The 15,972-nt window shown below is 36.7% G+C and overlaps 1 protein-coding gene across 5 annotated transcripts in view; it reads right to left on the reverse strand.

The window, feature by feature from the left end:
* Nucleotides 1-15,972, reverse strand: part of Ca-alpha1D (Ca[2+]-channel protein alpha[[1]] subunit D) — a 1,588,055-nt gene that overhangs the window by 890,148 nt on the left and 681,935 nt on the right. For 3 of the 5 annotated variants that reach the window (XM_083117526.1, XM_083117528.1, XM_083117524.1), the window contains exon 19: nt 4,894-5,041. In XM_083117526.1, coding sequence (XP_082973652.1) covers nt 4,894-5,041 — 148 coding nt within the window. Of the gene's footprint in view, nt 1-4,668; nt 4,811-4,893; nt 5,042-15,972 lie in introns of all 5 variants that reach the window. The other 2 variants (XM_083117527.1, XM_083117525.1) reach the window with 1 other exon arrangement.

The raw sequence follows: 15,972 nt of genomic DNA on the forward strand, positions 1-15,972 counted from the left end.
TGAGCTTACGGGAACTGAAATTCAATAAACCCAAGCCGCGGGAGCCAGAGTTGGCTGACACTGTACAAATTTCACTACAAGGTTACAAAGCATAGGTAAAGTTTTGTACATGGACACAGACAGCATTATGTATGCGATATAAAGAGAATTTAGTACGCCGATTGAAAACTGTTCGAGATCACTAGATTACTTCAACTTCAGCAATTACCTGCAGCGGCATGATGCACTCAAGAAGATGGTGGTGGGGAAAATGAGAGACAAGAGTGCAGCACCCATCATTATAGAATTAGCGGAATTTCTAGGCAAAATGTGATGCAGGATGATACTGATACTGAGAGCAAAAACAAAAAGGCCACAGCACTACCAGCATATCCAAACTTTCAATTCAGAATTACAAGGATTGCTTCTTCCGAAATACCACTAAGACAAGAGCATGCATTAGTACGCTGCATTAAATACATACCGTAGGCATAAATCTTTTCAGGTATACATACATTAGTGAGGGGAGACTCTAAGTTACTCTCTACTGTATGCTGCATCTCCTGCCAGTGAACTATTAGAATTGCTCCATCACTCTTTAATTCTTGCTTTGCTCAGAAATTTTACTTTTTGTTGTCAATAAGACACTGGTTACTGCCTTATCAGGCTCCGCTTCGTGAAATTCGTAAATATTTTATTATTTTGCTCTGTTGGTCACCACAACCAGCGTTCTCTTCAAAGTGTTGATGACAAACAATGTTATATTGTGGTTAAGGCGAAGAGTTACAGTCTCGAACCAGATGTGTCTTTTTTTTAATATCGTCGGAATGAGCACTCCCCCTTAAAAAACCTCTCCTGTACAAGAGAGTATGAATTTCTCTCCATGTTGCAAGTGGAAGCGGTTTTTAAAGTTGATTGTTAAGCTAAACACGATATTTGAAAAATATGACGAATAAATAATTACAGAATCTCACGTATTCCTTATGAGGAATCAACTTCAACTTCAAATTATGGCAAATCAAATTAGAGTTTCGACTTTTCCGACAACCATGACAATTTTTTACGTATTCTCTTTCTGTTTTTGTGTTTTTCAGCACTGTCTGGAGTTTGATATTCCCAAGAGAACAAATAACAACAAAATTCCCATAAGAGTAATGTATTTCTCTTTGCCACCTACGGCCATCCTGGCGCACACCTCCACTCTGCTGCAGTGTTGCCAATCGTGATGCGCATAAAATACCTAAATATCACCATATTGGGGCTAAAGCTTACTTTCAAGGAACTATATTAACGAAGGAGCAATAACCTGCCTCCTAGTGTAATTTTAGGCATCAAGCGATGGGCGGAGGGGGCGCTGCTTTTATCGATGACTTCAAAGTGATGACAATTAATTGTTAGAAGTAAGACTTGAAGCTTTTCTGGCGGCGAATGATGAATAGATTATCTCGGGCTATCGACCAGGTGAGTTGTGGAAAACATTCCAAGCTCTCGAGAGCTGATGTCACTCTCATCTCAACCCCGAAGATGAGAGTGACGTTAGCTCTCGAAAGCTTGCAATTTATTCTTAGTTTTTACAGCCTAGATCTGGCGGTTCCACCCATCTCAATAATCCACCGATGCTCGTATGAAGTCGAAAATAAATGATTCCCGGATAACAATATTTTGTCACCTCCGTGTCAGCCACATTGCTATAAAATGTAACTGAGGATGTGAGAGTGTGTGAAGCGACGTAGCCAATATAAGAATATCACGTTCATAATATATAATCATGACAAAAGTTGCTCTATGTGGGCCGGAGCTAGTGATGGTCCATAGTGGGGTAGTGTGATCGGCGCCCCAGTTTCCAGCTTAATTTTGAATACAGGTATTCTTATTGACACGTAAATAATATTAGGCGTGTTGTCGCAATTTATATTAGAGGTAAAAGAACGTCGTAAAATATTCAAAGTTGCTACAAAGTCCGTTACTCCCCTGCTGAAACCCATTGCTAGAGCTTACCTCCCTGTAACAAACAGCTCCGTAAAGTACACATCTGATACGTAATATGATAGTCGAAAGTTCGCAGCTCTGAACGGTGTTAGATATCATGAAGAATATACAGTTGATACAAATATATCGAGAGTATAATACTAAAGGGGCTAGATTTGGAGCTAAATTTACCCTCGCTGAGCTAAAAAGCTTCTTGGAGCATTTCCAAATTTTTGGAGCCAAACGAGTGCACGAAGGAGCCAAATCTGGCTCCAAAAGAGCTAATTTGACAAAAGTACTACGCAGCCTGCCGCGGAAATTCATGGAGGAATCTCGCATCTGAAGAGGAAAGAAAACTCTTTCTACATGCCTTTAAGTTGGAAGGTTGATAAATGGTTGGCTCCAAAAACATTAGAATTTCTATTGAATGTTGCAATAATACTGGTGTCTCTGTAACTGCCGGGGCCGTCTCATTCTTCAATCATTCCCTACATTTTGTAATGCACGTTCAGAGTATCAGCCTGGTCGCAGATTGCCGTGGCTAGAAAATTTAAAAATTTCAGCAGTAGTATCCAAGTCAACAGTGTCAGCTGTAGACACAATCTCAAGGGTACTTTGTAAGTTAATGAATACAAAAATAAAATTTTGTGATCAAATGAAAAATTGAATTTGAGCATGCATTAAATTCCTTCTTTTTTACGCAATCTATATCGAAATGTTTTAAAGACGTTAGTGTTAGTAATATTGAAACATTAATTTGAGATTCTGCATAGATATTACCTAACAGATTGCACTCTTGCAAGGATAGTAGACGGATTTCACGCTGAGGATAGTGAAGGGACTTGCACAAATAATAATTAGACCACATAAGCGTGTGTGAGAGTTTAACTTAGTTTTTACTATTTTAGGTGCCATGTCTAGGGCCAACTAGATGATTGCAAAATTATTAATTTGAAGACGGGGAACTGTTTTCGTCTCTATTTAATATGAGGTCTTAGGAATATGTTATCGTGCAGTATCGAGCAGAATCCTAACTTCCACGGCAGGATTATAATAAAGATTCATGGTGGAACCAATTGAGGTACGCGAAATAACTTTGCTTGCTATGGTAAGTTTGGGTGTTTGCTTTGCTGTCGGTTTAATTACTACGTGAATAGCAAGGAACACTCATATTATCCTACACACAAAATCGTTTTCATTTAGAACCCAAGTTTGTCCTCTTTTACAACAGTCTGGAACACAAATTTTTATTTTTTATTTTTATTTGCTTTATTTTACTTCGCTTTTTTTGCCACTTTTGGCTAATTTGTGAAGATGAAGATGAGTGATGACATGATAAAATTGATGAATGGTCACTCACAAACATCCACGCCCAGGCCGGGATTCGAACCCGGGACCCCTAGCGTCGTAGCGCGATGTGCTAACTACTCCGCCACGGGGGCCTGCTGGAACACAAATGAACAAGCACTCATTTTTACATATTTTAAGAATTTGATTGATTGAGTTGTTGTTTTAAGTCCACTTTATGCACAGTAAGGCTAATCGGGACTGGACCTACAGTTTAAAGTGGGATCCGCACCACTATGTGCCTCCACCGGGAAACGAACCCGGGACCCCTTGAATACATATTTTAAAAATAATATGATTTTAATTCCAGTGTATGAAGAGTTTTCTTCTTAATTAACATATTATGATTTCATCGCGTCAGTAAGCATTCATTTTTCATGAAATCATAATATCTGATATCATATTTACTCATTTCATGTAGACATTTTTATGTTAATAATTAAGTTATATAATAATTTTATGAATAATTAAGTCATACAACATAATGATAAAAATATTTTCTAACACACATATTCAATTCCATATCCATAAACATGACCTGTGGTCTATCTTTAAAACACACATGTAAAAATAAGTTCCTGCAAGTCCATTTACATATGGAGAGGTTAAGAAACCTAGTACTTTTCACGTAAGCTACTTTTTATAGTGTCATTCCTTTGTGCAAGTTTGACACGGTCATCAGGGGAACACCGTGCACTTCACTTTCAAGTAAATTGTAAGTTTTACTTAATAAGGTGTAATGAAATACGTCACACACTCACATATTCTAACAAACCAAGAAAGAAAACTTTCAGCTACCAATAATTAACCACATTCCATCTATCAGCACACATAATTACATGCCTACTTCATATAAAGCAACTACAACAACTAATAGTTATATTGACAGCAAGGCTTAGTAACTGATATTCTACGATGTACGAAATACATGAATGGAATACAAAGAAATAAATAGAATAGGAAATAGTAATATATTATGCAATATTTCAATTTCGAAATAAAAATTTTCTGTGTGTGTTGAGAATTATTTGTAGAATTCATTTTATGTTGTGTGTGAGTGTGAAACACATACATACACACATATATAAATATGTATTACGTATGTATAGAGTGTACTCATTTTTTTTCTATCGAGTTAATACAATTTGCTTTATGTTATCGAGTTACTGTTCCTGGCTGGTAAGCTTGTACTAAAAGCATTAATTTGTTATATCTGCAGTATAGATCCTAGAAGAGAAGACTGGGAAAGCATTATCTCTCTACAATAAACAAAATTGCAAGGATATTTTGTCATCTACTTCTACAACAATGATTGATTACATCCAGAAGGAACACCAACTAGAGCAACAACTGGAAAAGACGAATTGATATCACCTGTTTGAATGAGAGAAAATGAAGAATGATGATGATAAGGGTATTGGCTGCTTCTTATTTGTCATGTTGATTTCAGATAGACGGCGAGGACGTGCTGTAATTTTTCCATCTTCATCTTCCTCTCCTTCTGTATATTCCACATCTTCAAATATGTAAAAGAGAAAATTCAGAATAAATTTAATACATTAAACCAGAATGCCCGAAAAATTACAAATTTTAACATACCTGTTTGTATGAGAAAATATAAAAAAACTGCTGCCAAGAGGAAGGGGATGAACTGTGGTCTTCAAACTCATTTGTGACATACGTCTAGGAAGAGCAGTCTCCTTTCTTGGATGATCTTCTTCTTTTATCTCATCTCCATGCTCGTCCTCTGAAATTCCCGAAACATATTTCTTCTCAAATAAGATATTATCAGTACTTTGATCAAAATGTTAGGATAAAAAATGTGTGCACTCTCATATTGTAATATGTCAATTACAGTGTGAACAGCATCCACCTCCGAAAGGTAGTTAAATATCTAAAGATATGTAGAATGTTGAACAACTCAATTAAGGTATGAGTATCTTTAAAAAATGCATTGGATGTAGACAGGGCTGGACTGGCCCACCGGGACACTGGGCAAAATCTCGGTGCACCCTCTTATTCCCATCCTGAAAACACACATTTGGCGCCCTTGTTTTCCCACAACTGCTCACAATCGTAGCCCTGTTGAGGAAAATTGCTACAGCAATCTTGGTAGTCTCAGTCCACCTCTGGATGTAGACGTTTAGCACATAGGGAACTCTTTGAAGATAGAACTACGCACTAGTTTCATACTGCATATTTTCTTTTAATTCGAATAATTAGTAATTTAAAAAAAACATTTTGATTAAGTAAATTTGCAAGTCTAACATCTCAGTCTAACCTCTTACATAGAACCTCTTACATACCCTTTAGTAGCATGAGAGGAAAAAGAATGATTGGATTGAGTTGGTGTTTTAAGTCCACTTTATGCACAGTAAGGCTAATCGGGACTGGACCTTCAATTTAAAGTGAGATTCAAACCACTATGTGCCTCCACCGGGTATCGAACACTGGACCCCTTGATTACAAGGCGAGGACGCTACCACTGCGCCATCGGGGAGGCCCGGAAAAACAATGAGTTCCATATTGTGAAAAGTGTAATGTTTACTCAAAAGCAGTGTTCCAGACATTACTACGTGAGTGTGTGCTTGTGGGTTGACGTGTACCTATCATATAATCTCATTATAAGAGCCCAGTGCTAGGTAGAAACATTAAAAAAAAATAGGATAAAGAGTTATTAGAATATTAAATTACGTTAAGTAGAAATCAAAACATAACACTATAAACGTGTGGAACATCGTAAAATATGTTAAAATATAACTTTCAACTCAAAAAATAGATTCATTTAATCATCTTGGTTAGAATGATATCAAGTAAAAACAAGAAAATGACAGTAAAACTAGATGTATGTAATATCACTGTGGCAAGTTTTGATCATATTTATAATTTCTTATTATTAACTCTATACGCAGAATTTACGAAAATTATGAGGTATGTCTTGCAATCAAAATCTGAAAGTGACGATAAAATTCCAATGTCTTCTGTAATTTAAATAATTTCCCTAAAAGTCCTAATATTAGCATAAAGGTACGAAGGTTCAGCAGGAAGCAAATGAAAATAAGAAAACATCTTTTTAAATGCAACCTGGATTATATATATTGATTATTTCGTAATTTGCAAATGCTATTGCACGTGATTCAAGATGTATTACTTCTCCTGAAACAAACGATCTCACGGTATTTTAAAAAATGGATCTTGGTTCCTAATGTGTTGAGAACAAAATTTAGGAATTCCATTCCAATTTTCACTGATACTCATCAGTGTTAAACTTTCATATTTCACATTTCTTTAAGTTCCCTCTCGATTTCAATTTTAGTGAGTGATATGGCTGGATATTTTCTTTAGATTCGTGTAGAAGCTATGGGAGACCAAAGCGTATACTGATTAGACTAATTTGTAAAAAAAAAGTGAATGTGATTTTGAAAATAATATAGTGTGTATAGTTTATAACATTGCATACACAGTAATTTTAATTATTAGAAATAATGGAATACTGAAAAAAATATTAATTTATTTTAAAAATGACTTTCCTAATAGCCTGTTGTAAAGATAAAAATTGCTGTCTACACAGAAAAATGCCACAGTACGAGAGAACACAAGGCCTTATTAGCATGTCAGTATATGTAAAGATTTATAATTTATAGCTGTATTTTAAGAATTGTATTCGATATGGACGTTTATCATGTAGGGAAATATTTTTGGTTTGGTTTGAGTTGGTGTTTAAAGTGCACTTTATGCACAGTAAGGCAAATCGGTACTGGAGCTACAGTTTTAAAGTAGGATCCGAACCACATGTGAATCCATCAGGTATTGAACCGGGGCCCCTTACAAGACAAAGACGCTACCACTGCGCCATCAGGAAGGTCCAGTCGAATATTGGGTGATTTAAAGTACAATAGTAGTATCCACAACAGTTAAACCCTGTTAACAACAAATTTACAGTACGTATTATCCCCTCCCCCTTCCCTATAGTTGTAAACGAGTGCACGTGTGTGCACACGTGTTCACAAAAGTTGTAAACAACTTTGACATGCTTGACATGTAGTGAAAAGAAGTGGAGGGTGAATAAGTAATGTTCTTTTGTTATTAACCAAAAGAACGAAGGGGAAATGTAATTGAAAATAATCTTTTTGTATATTTATATTAAAGGAAACCGAGAGATTAATGACGGCCGTGTTTTTAACAATAGTGCAACCGTGAGAGCACATGAGTTTCGAGAAGGTACAAAAGAAGATGTAATAAAAAGGTTTTGTAAAGCGAAAGAGAACGAAAATCTAATGAAAAAGTTTTTATGTTGCAACCGCGAGAGCGCAGGTTATTTTTCAAATGTATAAAAGAAATTTTAGTGAAAGGTTATTTTTTTTACAAACAAGATGAGGTATTGTTATAGAGTGAATAGGTTCGGATTTTGTAATTCTTCGTGTAACCGATTTCTAATGCAACGGTTCCCGCCAAATGTCACACTTCGCTGAGCGTACCAGTTCTCACCCTTTCATAGATGTTAAGTGCAAATTATGAATGTGACTGCCAAACTCTTCCTTTTTCCCTGCTCGTGGAGAAAACTTAAAGTAATTTTGAAAGTAAAATGAAGGAAAACACGAAAAATGAAATAAAATCACGACCTAACCAAACCTAATCTAATGTAACCCAACCGAGTATATGCAGATATTAATCTGTGTGTAAATTTCACTGCCATGCTCTAGTAACGAACGTACAATTGTGAAATAGAAACCTGAAAGTTATTTTTGTTAAATATACAAGTTTATTTTATGTGTTCATCCAAAATAATAATGCGCCGAATCAATAATTGTTCCAAGTCGTAAGTTGTTTTTGTTTTTTTTTCAGAGGCATTTTACAAACTGAGAGGGAAGATGAGGTATTGTTATAGAGTGAATAGGTTCGGATTTTGTAACGCGAAAGGGAAGCTGATACAAAAGAAGAACGCTGCTGTATTTCCAATGTACCAAAGACATTATTATCAAAAGGTTTTTGTAACACGAAAGTGGATCCCAGTCGACATGACTGTGCAGATGTTTTTTTAAATATGTTCAAAAGAAAATTTAATGAAAATATGTTTGTTACGCGGAAGAGGAGCCGATAGAGAGAAGAACAGTGCCGATGTTTTTTTTTTTAAAAGCGCAAAAGATATTTTAATTAAATGGTTTCTGTAATGTGGAAGGGAAGCGGAGGCCTTGTTAGTGTTTCAATAGGTCGAAGTATTGTATCGCAAAACGGGGAAAGGCGATGAAAGACTAGTTGTTTCTGACGAAAGGTAAAACAATCTTGAAAATATTTTTGCGGGAACACAATACGAAAAAGCAGGTAGAGAGAATGCGGGAAGAGTTAGGAATTTCAGAGAAAAGGAGGAGGAATGTTGAAAATGGATTTTCAGATGTGCAAATAATATATAATGAAAAAATGTTTTTGTAACACGAAAGGAGAACAAATGTTTTTTTACTGAGTGCCTCGACTTTCAGCTTTTAGCCTCACTGAGGGGATTTTAGTCCTCAGGGACATATAGTAATCTTAGAGTAAAAAAGAAATATGCATCGTACAAATGCAAATAGCCCAAGTGTTTACGCAACCAAAAGTAGAAATTTCTTAAATCCCTCAAAATCATCAGTGATATTTGAAATATACATTTAAAAAGGCATATAAGAATAAATAACAACATAGAAAACATTCTTTATTTACAAATCTTTATTATTTGCATTAAAAATACATTACACATTGGTATTTTTATTATTGAACCAACATATAAGTCTTTGAACATTTCTAAATGCGCAACCTTGTTCAGATGGGGGAGAAGTATCAGAATGATACTTGCACAAACCTCCTTGAAACATGTGCAAATTATTAAGGGAAGGTCAGTTTGCAGATTTCAAATCAACAATATTATCAATATTGAAGACGTCTTGAATAATTTTGGATTTTCCTTCAGAGAAAAATTTGCCACCTTGACAGTTCAAATTCCTAACTGCCCTCCGGACATAGTACATCTCGCATCTACATGGAATATTGTACATTATAGCATGGATATTGTCATTAACCCAGCGGGATTCATTATTGTCTTGGAAATATTCGGGAACACTCACAAGCTCATATACACAGTGGCCAAATTTGTAGAACTCACGCAAATCTCACGTAATATAAAATTAGAGTCATCAATAAATCCTTGTATATCAATAATATATTCCACTATTTACGCTGTCATTGTTCGTACTCTCTTCATACAACTCCTACAAAATGCCTTTGTTACCATAGACAATCTCAGCCAAGCGTATAGGATCTAAAAGGGTTTTTGCTAGGTGGATATCGTTTGAAATTTCACATAGCACACTATAAAAATCTTTGTATTCCGTCGGTACCTCTTGTGTCGTGAAAGCATCAGCAACATCTTCATGGATATTAAGATGAAAAACAAAGATATCCTTTGTATCTTTCTGATCCTGCAAATAATGCGGAATTCTCTCGCACATCCACTCAACACAATCCTGGCAATAATTCAAAAAGGTTTTCCCCTTGACAAACACGAAAACGTTCGGAAATCAGAACTTCATCTTACCAGCATACGCACTCGCACTCATAAAAATGGTTGTCTTGATTTAGATAACAGCCCCTGCATAAAATACTTGCCAGGGGTATACTTCTTAAAAGTCTCCAACACGCAATCCTTATCAATATAATCGGAAAAACATGGACATAATGCAATCATATTACTCATATCCTTGTCGATCGGCTCGTTGACGCAATTTTTCCCTATCAGTTCCTTCCAATCCTGTCCGTATCGGTTAAATAACGCCACTTCTCTTCTTTGCTCAGTTCTTCTCAAGTACTTCTCAAACTAAATGTTCGTCGTTCTTACGTGCTTTTGTATCACATAAGCAAAACCTCAACTTTCTCTGAATGGTTAAAAAATATACCGATGTATTTTGATTTGTTATTACATTTTCGACTCTACCTCGAAACTTGTTCGGACTAACTTCTCCTAACCATATTAAACTGTTTCGCCCATTTCTTGCTACGGGTCCTTTATAAATTCGAAAAAATCAAGTGCACCGTCCTTCCTCTTTTGTCCTTCCTCTCCACTCTTCTCATGCCCGATATACCTGCTCTTTTCTATGGTGTCCACGCAAAACTTCTTCGAGGTCATTTATCTTCCCTCTCAAAATAATTCAACTGTAAACTTCTTTTTTCATATTATCATGCAAAATTCGACTCACTCAGTAACGAAACATTTGTTCTCCTTTCGTGTTACAAAAACATTTTTTCATTATATATTAATTTGCACATCTGAAAAACCATTTCCATCATTCCTCCTCCTTTTCTTTGATATTTCTAACTCTTCCCGCATTCTCTCTACCTGCTCTCTCCTATTGTGTTCCCGCAAAAATATTTTCAAGATCGTTTACCTTTCCTCAGAAACAACTAGTCTTTCATGGCCTTTCCCCGTTTCGCGATACAATGCTTCGACCTATTCAAACACTAACCAAGCCTCCCCTTCTCTTTCACATTACAGAAACCATTTCATTAAAATTCCTTTGGTGCGTTTGAAAAAAATATCGGCGTTGTTCTTCTTTTCTATCGGCTCCTCTTTCGCGTAACAAACATATTTTCATTAAAATGTTTCTTTTGAACATATTTAAAAATCATCTGCACAGTAACGTCGACTCGGATCCACTTTCGTGTTACAAAAACCTTTTGATTAAAATGTCTTTGGTACTTCTGAAAGACAGCAGCGCTCTTCTTTTGTATCAGCTTCCCTTTCGCGTTACAAAATCCGAACCTATTCACTCAATAACAATACCACATCTTCTCTCTCACTTTGTAAAAAAAACTTTTCACTAAAATTTATTTATTTCACCCTCCACTTCTATTTACTACATGTCAAAGTTGTTTACAACTTTTGTGAACACGTGTGCACACGCGTGCACTTGTTTACAACAATAGGGAAGGAGAGAGGGGAGAATACTTAGTGTAAATTTGTTGTTAACAGGGTTCAACTGTTGTGGATACTACTTACAACATCACATAACTCTGAAGATATACCAGTTACGGGCGAACTAATTCTACAGGAACTCCCACTTTGAGGAACAACAACTTTAGATCAGCTAACACTGGTGGCATACCAATTTTAACTTGTTTTAGTCTCGTTTCATAGATTGTGTGTTGCTGAATGCAAAAATAACAGCAAAACGTCTTCATAAAATGTAACTTACAATTTACAACACCGTAAATGTTTCTTATAATTATTGTATATTATGCTGCTCCGAATACATTTCATATCATTATGCGGCATTGAATGCATTTCATAACTGTGTAAATTTATTTAGGTTGTGTTGCAAATGGAAATGGCAAAGACGGCATCTCGTTTGTACTCTGTAATACTCCAGATTTTGGACTTGTCTTGGAAAATCTATGATAAGCCTCCATCCGTCTGGTTTGTACTGTAGGTTTAGTGACTGTATCAAACATTCAACGTTTTTGCATTTTTAAGTGCGGAATAAAACATTTGTAGATTTTCTTTTTAATTTCCAGAAAAACATACGTTTTTACACTCTTCACTATCATTGCTTCTGGAACCATTACCCAGAGAACTGGGAACAGGAAAATCTTCTCCAACGTGCACTGGTGAAATTAGAGTTTATATATTCTGGTCTGGCATTTCACAGTATATTCTTGGTAAGTCCTTTCTTCAGGGAGGGCACCAAGCATAAGTAGCAATCAGGAGAATGATTAGTCTGTTCACGGCAAACAGGACGCAGAGCAAAACAAAACTTTCTTACCGTTCAACCTCTCATTGAGAGTAGCAACGCACATAGCTAGCCTGGGATTTCATTTCTCTTGCAGAGGCGGAACCATGAATCTTTGTCTTGGTGGGGGGACAAGTACCAGATTAAATGTACCAATATTAATAATCACAATAAAATAATGACATCATTATTATTATTATTATTATTATTATTACTAGTGGTGGTACTAGTATCAAAGACGTTATTATCCTCATAAATTACGCAAAATGAGGGTAGAAGTCTGTGCTAAAGCATTTGTTTGAAACAAACGATTTGAAATAATTTTCCAACATTAGCTAATAATGGAAAACAAGCACACAAACTTTATTTTTGAATGGCAGAAAATTAATGATAAATGTGCATTCCGAAGATAATTATTTTTGTACATATAACAATGATAACTTTCATGTACAAGATATGTTTTATACATAAGCAACATGGAGCGACATAAAAATAGAAAATACATATGCAACATGCTAACACTTAATTGTGTACGTATTCAAAGTTTATTCAATACATATACAGGGTGGTCCAAAAGTGCGGAACGGGCCGAATAAAACCGAAATGCATGAAGTTATTGAAACTTTATATGAGTAAATGTAGTTTGAGAATGGGGAAAACCCTACCGAACCGCGTTTGAAATATGGTCGCCATCTTGAAAGCCGCCATATTGGATCGAGATCACTTTTTTAAGTAGGAACCTAGGCATGTGACACATGAAATTACACTAGAAAAAGCTCACAAATACGATGGTAGCGTTCATTCTTGCAAAACTTTATTCATGTTCATGCTACAGGGTGTTAAAAAAGTGTTTTCAACGATTTCTCTTATTTTTGCAGGTGCACTAAGAAATAGAGCTCACACAAGCAGAACGCGTGGAAATCATCCAGATGTGTGGGGAGAAAAGCTCAAAAGTCATCACCGATGAGTTCAATCAGCGCCATCCAGAACGAGCTTCCATTGTTGACAGCACTGTGCGGAATCTGATCGCTAAGTTCAGAGAGACTGGATCTGTTGCAAAGAGGTCCAAATCAGGTAGGTCTAAGATAGCCACAGATGAAATGGCATCAACAGCTGTGTTGGCGGCAGTTACGTTGTGTCCGCACCGTAGTACCCGTAGTCATGCTGCTCTTACTGGTGTGAGTCGTGCTTCCATTATGAGGATTCTGAAAAGGCACAAATGGCATCTATACAAGATCCAGTTGCATCAACACCTGAGTGAGGACGATCCTGACCGCAGGGTTGAATTTGCAGAAGAAATGTCCCGTAAAGGTGTTACAAGACCCTACCTTCCCTCAGTGATGAAGCAAACTTTTATCTCCATGGGGAGGTGAACAGACAAAACATGAGATACTGGTCTGAATCGAATCTTCATTGGGTGGATACATCTGGGACAGTCCTCCGTTCAAAAGTGATGGTATGGTGTTTGATATGGGGAACCAGTGTGATAGGACCTTTCTTCATTGACGGTACTCTCAATGCCGAGGATTATTTGAACTTACTGGATACACAAGTGTTTCATCTCTCATGATCGAGGATGGTAGTTTCCCTGAGTTCTTTCAACATGACGGCACTCCCCCGCATTTTGGTCACAATGTTAGAGACTATCTGAACATCCAGTTTTCCAATCGGTCGATTGGTCGCAGGGGGCCTGTAGAATGGCCACTACGCTCGCCGGACCTGACCCCCTCGATTTTTATCTGTTGGGCCACGTGAAATCACTGGTCTATTCCGTAAAAATTCGTAATAAGGAACATTTGAAAGACAGAATTGTCGAGTGCTGTGCAATCATCACACCCGACATCTTATCGAAAGTCCATCAGGAATGAGTGAATCGACTCCATATGGCACTGGCCAACAATGGTGGACACATTGAGCATCCTCTAACATCCTGCAACAATGACAGAAACCGTTGAAAACACTTATTTAACACCCTGTAGCATGAACATGAATAAAGGTTTGCAAAAATGAATGCTACCATCGTGATTGTGAGCTTTCTCCAGTGTAACTCCATGTGTCACATGCCTAGGTTCCCATTAACAAAAAGTTATCTCGATTCAAGATGGCGACCATATTTCAAAAGCGGTTCGGTAGGTTTTCCCCCATCCAGAAACTACATGTCCAGATATAAAATTTCAATAACCGCATGCATTTCGGTTTCATTCGGCCCATTCCGCACTTTTTGAGCACCCTGTTTACAACATATATTATTGAAACTCATTAGAGAAAACAATGAGAATGCGAGCGGAGCGAGAAAGAACATTTTTAGATCCAATTTTGCAATTGAAAACAATATTTATTTAATAGGGCGCAAATATTCACTTTCACAACTTTTTTCATTTAGATCGGTCGGCGTCCATGGCCGACTCCCGCCGTCCCCTAGCTACGGCTCAGAACTTGACTTGACTGAAAAAAGGAGGTATAGCGAGCGAAGCGAGCAAGAAGATTTTACAAAATGTATTCTTATTTGAGTAGTGTAAGTGTATTGTTTCTACGCAGTACTTAGTAGGTATGCATTTGTAGCCTCTGTTTTTTACCAATCGAATATCAGTTTTTGACATATTTTGACAATTTTTTGTCGATGTTTTAGCGTTTAGCGATGTTTTAGTAAAATTTCCCTTTTTTTCCCACTCGTACTTGGTAGGTATGCATTTGTAGCCCCTTTTTTTTATCAATTGAATATCAGTTTTTGACATATTTTGACAATTTTTTGTCGATGTTTTAGCGTTTAGAGATGTTTTAGTAAAATTTCCCTTTTTTCCCCCACTCACACTTGGTAGGTATATCACGATCTTACGTGTATAACTTAACCTATCCTTTTTTTTATTACGTGCTAAACTACACGAGAGCCTCTACATGCTTTGACCTACTTTAGAGTAGTGGTTATGGACCGGTTGAGAAACATCAATTGGGGATCAAAAAAACCTCAAAAACTCACTTTCTCTCTACGTTCCGCGACTCATTTATTGCGCTGACGATGTTTTGCAGCGAAGAAAACAGCACCAAAACATCAAAAACTCACTTTACTCATTTGGGGATCACCAAAAACCTCAAAAAAAAACCTCACCTTCTCTCCACGTTCCGCGCCTTATTTATTGCGCTGACGATGTTTCACAGCGATGAAAACAGCATCAAAAAACATTAAAAAAAAAACTCATTTTCTTTCCACGTTCCGCGCCTCATTTATTGCGCTGACACAGCGTGATGAGTAAATGCACTGTTTCATCCTTGAAGGATGAATGCACCTTATCGTAATTTTTTTCCAAGTCCGGGACCAATGGTTTATATATCGTGACCTTTTGTAAACCTCTCTCTGTCGCGCACACACACATATGCGCGCGTGCCTGTATTGTGATGCAAGCAAACAAACAAAAATAATAATTGTTTTTTTAGTAGTCCCAAATGGAGAGAGAGTTCACCAACCGAAAGTGAGGCTCGGTGAGGCTCGCCTTAATGGTTTTTTTTCCTTGTAAGGCATAAGCCTTATTTTCTCGCAGTGTTGCCAACACCTCACTCGATCACGATCTTACGTGATATAACTTAACCTATCTTACGATTTTTTTTACGATCTTCAGTGACCTATCATTTATTCTTTTTATTTGCACACCGAACTGTAGTAGACCCAAATGGAGAGAGAGAGAGTTCACCAACCGAAAGTGGGGCTCGACTTAATGGTTTGCTCTTGTAAGACACAAGCCTTATTTTCTCGCAATGTTGCCAACATCTTACTCGATCACGATCTTACGTGATATAACTTAACCTATCTTACGATTTTTTTACGATCTTCAGTGACCTATCATTTTCTTTTATTTGCACACCGAACTAACTTACATTATATTTTATATAACCTTGTTGATTTTTTTTAGTATGTGGCAATTTTTTTATG

This window comes from Lepisma saccharinum, chromosome 2 (assembly GCF_977018435.1).
Source record: "Lepisma saccharinum chromosome 2, izLepSacc3.1, whole genome shotgun sequence".
Taxonomy (NCBI): Eukaryota; Metazoa; Arthropoda; class Insecta; order Zygentoma; family Lepismatidae; genus Lepisma; species Lepisma saccharinum.